We start from the raw sequence: 9,382 nt of genomic DNA on the forward strand, positions 1-9,382 counted from the left end.
ATTTACACCTGCGTATTCTTACAGTTATATAATCAGCAAGTCAAGTAGCATCAGCACAATGAAACAAATTCATCATTGTGGTACCAGATGAGCTGGATTGAGTATTTCATCTGCTGTTCTCCTAGGATTTTCCACACAAAACAAAATGCACTGCATGTAACACCTTGTTGATAAGAGAGGTCAGACAAAAATGGTCAGATTGTTTCGTTCTGAGCAGAAAAGCATCTCTAAATGCACAAAATTCAAGCACTGAGGTGAGCGGTGGATGGGTTACAACAGAAACAACACCAGGTTCCACTCATGTCAACCAAGAACACGAATCTGAAGACAGTAGGAAACAATGTCAGGAAATATGAACATTAGGCTCAGACTCAACCAAACTGGACAGCTGAAGATTAGGAAAAAAATCACCTGAAACGGACAGTTTAAGGTGACCGTTTTCGTCCACTCAGTTTCCCTGTTTGGATGTTTGAAGGTTAGTTGACACTCTAAATCTGTATCTGCATGATTTTATGCATTGTGCGCCTGCCACATTATTTGCTGATTAGATAATTGCATGAATGTGTAGGTGTACAGGTGTTCCTAATAAATTGGACTGTGTGTCCTCAGTCCTCTTCATTAATCTTTTGGGAGTTTATGTGCTCTAATGTAATTTGATAAACATTTACCATGAATTCATTGTAATTTACCATAATGTTATGTACATTTCTATGCCATTAGCATTAAATGGCTCAGTCCTGACAGTTTCTGAGGTGCCACTACAGTATATTACTCAAAATTCTTCTACATCTAACAAAGCTCTGCCAACCTCTGTTATTAAAGCTTTCTGTGCATTGAAATGTATCAGAGGAGAGAATCTTTTTCCTCAATGTCCCAGAGTCTTTTAAATGTCTGACATATGTCTGACAATGCCTTTTATTGAGGAATGGCTTAGGTCTCCAATAAAAGCCTGATTGATGGAGTGTTTCTGAGATACAGTAGATGTCGTCTTTTGAATTGGAGTCAAAGAATGGAGTTCTTAGAGGTTTTTCCAAAACTCTGTTAAAATGACCACTTGTTCATTCAAATCTTGGTCACCTCTTGATCAAAGCCCTTACAGCTTGGCTATTAAGTATTTACACTAAATTGTTTAAATAAACTGCCCTGTGTTTATTTCATTTCAATTTCTTGTATTTGTATGGCTGCACAACAGGTGTGGGAGCTTTTACATCTAAAATGGCAGATCATATCAGTCCTGCTGTTACAGTATGAAGACCAAGGAACTGCTTTGAAAAGTTGATAGGAGATAAAAAGCTGGAGAAAATTATAAAGAAATCAGAAAAGACTTGAAACTTCCTTGGAGAACTGAAAAATCCATTATAACAAGGTAAAAAAAAACAACTACTGGCACAGCCCAGGCACTGGACTAAGTTCAGGCCATCCTTCTATACTGAATGCATGAGCAAGTTGAATAGGGTTGTTTCTTTTGAACACTTTCTAAAAACAGCCTTTTGGACCTTTTATCTCCACCTGCTGAAATGATAATTTGCATAATATCTGAGAAATTTCAGTGGTATTAATATATAACTGGTTCTAAGACTTGTGGCCAATTTTTACTATCTTGAAGTCCAAATATTCAGGTATGTGTGAACCTCAATAATGATTGAAACATGTTGCCATTTCTAAGCGATATTGCATCAATACCTCAATCAATTCCAAGGATGTGTAAGCTAGGTTTCCCATACAGCTCTAACCCATGATTATTTGGTTTCACACAAAACTTGGTACAAACAGGACAATATTCTAAGGTCATAAACAGTGTTTGGGGCATGGTCATTTATAGGGGGTGGGGCAGTGGTGACTGTTTCTCAGGAACCTTGTCAATCATCAAACTAAAAGTTTTTGGTGATTTTTTTGGGTACTGCTATGTGATGCATTCTCATCAATGGCCACTAGGGGGTATTCATGTTCGTCCTCACCAAAGATTGATTCACAGTAAAATTTCTTCTTCAGCTTAATTTGTTTATACACACTGTACAGAATTGCTTTTGAAACATTTGGCTCTGCTTATATATCAATCAAGCAGAATGAAGTTCAATAAGCTGCTTCTCAAGAACCAGTAATCCTTGAGAGCTGAGATTTGGTGTGACGCAACATTCTGCTAGTCTTTAACTGCATTTTTAATCATCAATTAATCACTTTAAAATTAATTTTAAATTGTTTCACAGTCATATCACAGAAAATATTCATTAAGCATATAGTCTCTCTATTGTTTTATGTATCTTGGTAAGAACCTACCACTGGGCAGTCCATTTGTAAGGAGTGCCTGAATACTGCTGATATCTACTTGCCAGCTTTCCTTTTTTGACCCCTTTCCTGTTCTCCATTGCAGTGATTCAGCAATGACCAATCTTATTTTATACAACTTCTATATTCCAACATCTTAACCACTTGGATACATGCTTTTGGAGATAACCTTATAAGCACTAGAGGTCATCCAACCTCTTGATCTATATCAAGATCTTTCTTTCTTCTGTTTATTGTGAGATTTGTTTTGCTTGACTTTCTTCACCAGTCACTTCCATTTTGTCTTATATGCTCCATCTTTGCTGCAGGTGTGTACATGACTATACGTACCTGTCGGCATGGATCCTCCTTCCTTCAGATGGACCACTCTTATCTCTACCATCAAATCGGCATAGACTTTCTCTCACTTTTAACCCTTGTTTATCAGTCAGTTTTATCTCATTTACATTTACGGCATTTAGCAGACACCCTTATCCAGAGTGACTTACAACTGAGCAACTGGGGGTTAAGGGCCTTGCTCAGGGGCCCAGCAGTGGCAGCTTGGTGGACCTGGGGTTCGAACCCATGACCTTCCAATCAGTAGCCCAACACCTTAACCACTGAGCTACCACATCCATCTCCATTTTTATTTTTTGTTCACATACAGGTTGTAGTTCATACAGGATTAGCATGGTTCTGCAATTACACACTGTACTATTTACAATCTGCTCATTCCTATGCCTTATATGAATATTCTATATATTTAAAGTAAATGCATATTTCTATATTTATTTATTTAGCATTCCGAGTCATATCAGGTTCCACCTCTCCACCTCACTGATCATTATTTTCCTATAACAGCATAGCATGCTATACTGAGTCAAATATTGTATGTAGCATGGTTAAAAAGAAAAATGACTGTTTTTGTTTTGTGAATATTAATGTACTGATTAGATCTTATTGGTAGATATCTGTAGGTATTTCATCTGCATAAAGAGACCCAAAATATACATGCTTAATGTTTAGGCAAAATTCCAGACATAAAGGAAATGAGGTCATAACTTAATAAAAACTGTCTGCAGGAATATGAGAGAGAGAGGACTTCAGTCATTTGATTTTTCAAGTGTGAGTTGAAAGATTACTGAGAAAGATTACAACAAAAAACTGCTTATTTTAGTCATTCACGAGATTAAATGATTAAATTCTGTCATGCAGTGGTTTATTTTTGTCACATGAGGGCAGAAATAACTAAAAATTGTGGTAATGACATCATGACACTGTCTATCTGGTTATTGCTCCAAATATTTGTATATATCTATCTGTATTTGGTTATACATTTAAATCTGGCATGACTTAATTCAGTTAAAATCAATTCGGTTTATTTGTGTAAGTTCACATTGACATTGACAAGACAGTTCACATTGTCTCAAAGCAGCTTTACATATGTATACAAACACAATTAATATGTAGAAGTTTAATGTTTAAAATTGAGTTACTGTATAACTCTAACATTAATTGATAAGTAAAAACCTAATGAGGGAAAAACTCCCTGAGAGGAAGAAACCTTGAGTGGAACGAGGCTCAGAAAGGGACCTCATCCTCATTTGAGTGATAATGGACAGTAAATTATGTCAATGTAAATAATGTCCTTTCTACAACAATTTGTAGTTGAGTGGAATTAAGCAACCAACAGGTCAATTTCTGAGATCACCACAGACTCAACACTAATTCCTTCCTGCCGACCAGCAAGTAACGACATATTTTGGTTCTTTTATTTATATGGTACAACCTTCTTTAAGGCAGAGTCTTATTTTTACCACTTGATGGCAGAAAAAACCTAAATGTCCAGGTACTGATGCATATTAATGCATAACACAGTGTCACAGTCTCTATCTGTATCTGGTTAGTGCTCCAAATTACTGAAGATATGTATTGTTATTTGGCTATACAGATTAATTGGACATGATTTAAATCTGAAGTTGTTTTATTCTTCATTACATTTAAATCTTACTCAGGACATAGTGGCATGGTTCGAGTCCCACCTCCACCCTTTATAAGCAGAGACTCTGTTTTCCTTGTGCTTCAGGGATTTTGTCTAGTTTCCCCCCCTGTCCAAAGACATGTATTGAAGGCTGATTGGCATCTTGAAATTGTCTGGTGTGTGAGTGTGTGTGTGTGTGTGTGTGTGTGTGTGAGTGAGTGTCTGCGCTTTACAGAAAATGGATGGATGGATAAATTCTACCACTATGCTAACCACTGCATCATAACATATAGATATTTAATCTCACCAGATGTTTAATTTAATTTGATTTTATTGCTTAACAGCTGTAAAACAGAGGAAGCCGCCAAAGAATGGAGTCAAACTCCCACCATATTATTTTATTTGGGATATTTTATCTTGTCAGTTTTTTACTCATCCACTTTTGCTGCTGTTATGCAACTTTTGCTTGAATCATTTCACTGAGTGTGTACAAATGAACAAATGGGATAGTTTTATGACGAATGGCTTGTGTGGACATGATTTTATGTTTTGTTTTTGTTTTTTAAAAAGTCTTTTTAAAAAAGCTGGCTTTCATTAGAAAGTTTCTTGAAGTACTTTTGTTTTCAGTTTTCTGATGTTCTTCATCTTTTCATTCTCTTTTACTGACAACATTTTAAGAGATTTTAATTACTTGTAAAGATAAACATGTTTTTGTTTGTGCAGAAAGAATGAGCTCACTAACAGTGCCATCTATGTTTAGATATTTCGGAAATTTCACTTAAAATTTCATTTGAACTTGGTTGAGATTGAGAAATCCTTCAGAAGAATTAGGTGATTTCAGCTTCCGGGTGAATTTCCCAAGACTGACAATATACAATAAATACAGCAGCAATAAGACAAACTGCATTGACTAGCAGCTCAACAGCCAGAAAAAAAGAGTCTCACAAGGACAACTTCACATCGCATTTTCTAATCTGATCACATTAACCACTGGTATGTATTCTGTAGATTTATATGGATGTGTATTTATATGTACGTGTATGGATTTATGTGTATGTGAAATATTTCAATGCTTGATTTAAATTAAAACTAACATCTGATTTTGTTTTTTATAGAAATGGCTAATAAGGAATTGTTAATGCTGGAAAGGTGAGTCTTATCTTGAAAACAATGGATAAAATAACCGAATGAAGGCAATGCCTTGTGACATTAGTATTATAAAGTTTTAGTACAAGTCTGTGAAGGTGTTCAGTCACTCAGGTGATTTTGGCTGTCTAGTAGTGGAAAGTCATCTGAATTATGAAGCTGTATAGATAAATAATGAATAATTGATTATTTGTATTCTTGTGTAGCAATCAATGCAGTTAAGGATTATATGAGAATTATTGTATGCTAAAAATACAGCATTGTATGCTAGGAAATAAAAAATAAACACATTTTCATGAATTCTTTCTCTTTTAACAGCTACTTTAACAGCGACTCTGGATTTGACTCAGACGACGCAGATTTTGATGAGCTGGACTGCTCTGATCCTTTGGCCATGGTAAGTCATGGATACAGATTTATAAAGCCTCACCTCACCTCATCACACCTCGTTCCTTTTCACTGTATAATCACCTGAGCTCACTGTGGACTCTGATGTGTTACAGAGCAGCAGATGTGACCTGCACAAAGGAATCCGTATCGAGGTCACCAAGGAGCCTCTTAGCATGCGCACTGTTGCTAACGTTGTAATCGCTCTGCAGAGGCTGAAGCACACTCAACATGTTCAGTCCACAGAGTTCACTGACCAGGACCTCTTCACTATCTTCATGGAGAATGTGATTGAAGGTGGGGTTCAAAATATATCATCTTAATGTACATGCATCTATTCTTATTTTGCTCCAGTGATTTTTTTTTTGCAATAAAACTGATTCCTTGAGCACTGACACACCTCCGTCTTCCTCATACAGAGAGCATAGCGATCGATCTGAAGTGTAGTGAATCCCAGAGTTACAGCATGCAGGACAAGGCTGTGCAGTGCACAATATGCGACAAGTCTAAAAGGGCCTTGGTGCGAAGAGACAAGCCTCCTATACTGTTGGCCATTACTCTGAAAGGTGGAAATGAGGAGAATAAAGGTAAACTTCCAATACAAATCAGTGTCACTACTAACACTTTAGAGGAATTGATTTGGATTTAAGATCTGAGACGAAATTCAATCAAAGCATATAACATAGCACATGTACTGTATTAAGATCTAACCTGATAAAGAGTCAAACTGAGCTCTTTGTCACTGCTAGGGTCTGAATTTACATTCTTCCTGTCATTAGCTTTGAACCTTGAACCTTAACAACTATACTACTATAACCACTATACTACTGCTACTACTGTTACTCTAGGTTTCTGTATTGTTCCTTTATCTGCCTCTTGTTCTATCCATCTGTCTATAACTTCACTCTATGGTCTTTAAGCCCTGATTTGTCATTCTCACATCTGAAACATTTCACCTTTTCAGTCTAATTCTTTCTTTCTACTGCATCCTTTTGTGTTTCTTGTCTAATGTAAAAACCTCCAAGCTGAATTGACATTTAACTGAAGTGGATTGTTTTTCGACAGCATGGTTCAATCTCTCAGCCTACAACCCACCAAACTGCAGAGGAAACGCAAAAGGCCAGCCTGTGTGTTTGGGGATTGTGAAGAGCAACCTGTATCTGTCATGTACAATGGAGAATGATACTCCTTTTTTAGGCATAGAGGTATGTAAACACAATAATCTACCACAATGACAAAGCTTACATTTAGATTTAAGTTGGCACACAGTGTTTCCACCAAAGTGACTCACAAGCAAGAAAGAATTCAATCACAGCCTGGTTTCTTCTTCCTATTATTTCAGGAAGTTCAGACACCCTGTTGAACATGTGCCTTAAAGAATGTGACATGATATTCTCAAGAATTAATGCAGAATTTGGTTTTATTAATGTTTTAATCAATCTAAAACATACACATTAATTAAATGTAATATCATTGGAAACTGATGGCATCCCAATACAACCTTTATAGTCTGGACAAAGAGGAACATAACTAGAACATTTACACAAAATGTCTGATGTTGTAAAAGTTAGAGAACACAAACTTGTAATGTTTATGGTAGACGTAATGGATTCATTCTTTTGTAGGAGGTAAAAGACAAAGAGAGCCTGAAGACCATCAAGGAGAACGATGGAATGGAGCGCTTCCTGTTCTTGAGAAACGGACCCGGTGACTCCCTGAACACCTTCGAGTCGGTGAAATACCCGGGCTGGTTCATCACCACGTCCAAGGACGACTTTAAGCCAGTGCAAATGACTAATCAGCAAACCAGCCACCTGCAGTTGTTCACGCTCCATGATGAGACAGTAGTCTCTCAGAATTAGTTCTGATTCAGAAAAACAGTTTCCAGAAAGTATGTACTAAGTACTGAGTGTAAATCTGGAGGCTCATTTTATGTTTAAGTTTATCTCAGCTCGAGATACCTGACTGTCTTGTGATTGTTGGTGGTTTAAAAAAAAAAATCATATTTATTTAACTCTATTTAAAATGTAACTTATTTATTACACATTTTGTATAGATTTTATTACTCTAATTTATTTATATGTTTAAAAGACTAATAAAATATTTTTTTTTCAAATTTGTGGTATTGTGTAACATTTGCATAAAGATGAGAAACCTGAGTGTAATTTAGGCCCTAACCCTAACCCTTGTCTTGTAATATAATAATCTGATTGAAGTTGTCATCCGATCAATGTGGACTATCTTCAGATCCATGGTGCATCCTAAAAGACAATGGGCAGAAATACATGTAGTGAAACTAGTAAAATTATTTTAAATCAAAGTCAGAAGCACCTTTATTGCCAAGTACTGTGAGTTTACATATACAAGGAATTTGTCTTGGTTTACTGGTCCATAGTTATATTGAAGCAAAGAAGCCTAAATATAAAAAAAACTATAAGATATAAAAACTATGTGTATAAACAATAGAAGCATTAACTGTATAATAGTATGTGATGTACAAAAGTGAAAAAATGTTTAAAGTAAGAAGGTGCAGTACATCAGTATGAGTTGTGTGTGTTAATATAGCAAGTAGGAAACATCAAAGTGGTGTTATTCTCCATGTCCAAGGATGCGAATAAGAGACCATGATGATTCCTGGATATTAGCCTGGGTCAGCCACATCTTATCTGCCTGTTTTAGGGACTTGGAAGTGTACATGTCCTGGATAGGTGGCAGATTGAAGTAATTCACCATCTCAGTAGAGTAAATGGTATTCTGCCGCTGCCTGCAGTAGGGCTGGGTTCTTCCTAAAGTCTGCCTCCATTACCCCAGCTTTTCCCACATTGAGCTCCAGTTTGTTTAGACTGCACCATATAGGCAGGCATATTAATCCCCTACAGTGATGCCTTGGCATTGGTTCCTGAGGAGTCCAGGTGCTGGAGGATGAAGTGGAGTGTCATGTTAACTGTGTCATCTGAACTCATTAAGTCCTGTGATCCTTGGTTTTTGGGGATGGGAATGATGGTTGAGGTCTTGAAGCAGGATGGCTCATGGCATTTCTCAGACAAGGTGTTAAAGAAATCTGTCACAACTAGAGACAGTTGATCAGCACAGTACTTCAAGTTGAATGAAGAGACAAAGTCTTAACCTGCACAATAACCTGCACAATAAGCAACAGAAAGGACAGAACAGATCATAGAGCTGCTGGTATAGAAGCATTACACTGCTCCCAACAGTCATGACAGTATACTATGCTATATATGTATACTATGCCATGACATATACTATGTAGGCATAAAAAGGTTTGAAATGTGCAATTGAAATATACATACACAAATATAGGCAATTTGTATGTACAAATTGTATATTATTATGTACATAATTTGTACATTATATATTATGTACAAATATTATACAATTTGTATGTACAAATGTGCACTTGTGAAATGTGCAGTTGAAGTAAACAGTATAAACAATTGTATGTACAGATGTGTTGTGTGTTCCATGTGTGTTAAGTGTTCATCAGATGGGTTGCCTGAGGGAAGAAACTGTTCCTATGTCTGGTCATTCTGGTGCTCAGGGCTCTGTAGCGTCGACCAGATGGCAACAGTTCAAAGAGGGAGT

The 9,382-nt window shown here is 36.6% G+C and overlaps 1 protein-coding gene across 2 annotated transcripts; it reads left to right on the forward strand.

The window, feature by feature from the left end:
* The first annotated feature begins 5,112 nt into the window (after positions 1-5,112).
* LOC132863169 (interleukin-1 beta-like) lies at positions 5,113-7,770 on the forward strand. Of its 2 annotated transcripts, none has more exons than XM_060895801.1 (7): positions 5,113-5,239; positions 5,362-5,395; positions 5,711-5,789; positions 5,896-6,076; positions 6,199-6,366; positions 6,845-6,984; positions 7,405-7,770. In XM_060895801.1, the coding sequence occupies exons 2-7, from the start codon at positions 5,364-5,366 to the stop codon at positions 7,639-7,641; spliced, it is 837 nt and encodes a 278-aa protein (XP_060751784.1). In that variant the 5' UTR covers positions 5,113-5,239; positions 5,362-5,363; the 3' UTR covers positions 7,642-7,770. The 2 variants fall into 2 exon arrangements, with proteins under 2 accessions (XP_060751784.1, XP_060751785.1); XM_060895802.1 differs by having other exon boundaries at positions 5,992-6,076.
* Positions 7,771-9,382: the final 1,612 nt, after the last annotated feature.

Source organism: Tachysurus vachellii, chromosome 20 (assembly GCF_030014155.1).
Source record: "Tachysurus vachellii isolate PV-2020 chromosome 20, HZAU_Pvac_v1, whole genome shotgun sequence".
Classification (NCBI taxonomy): domain Eukaryota; kingdom Metazoa; phylum Chordata; class Actinopteri; order Siluriformes; family Bagridae; genus Tachysurus; species Tachysurus vachellii.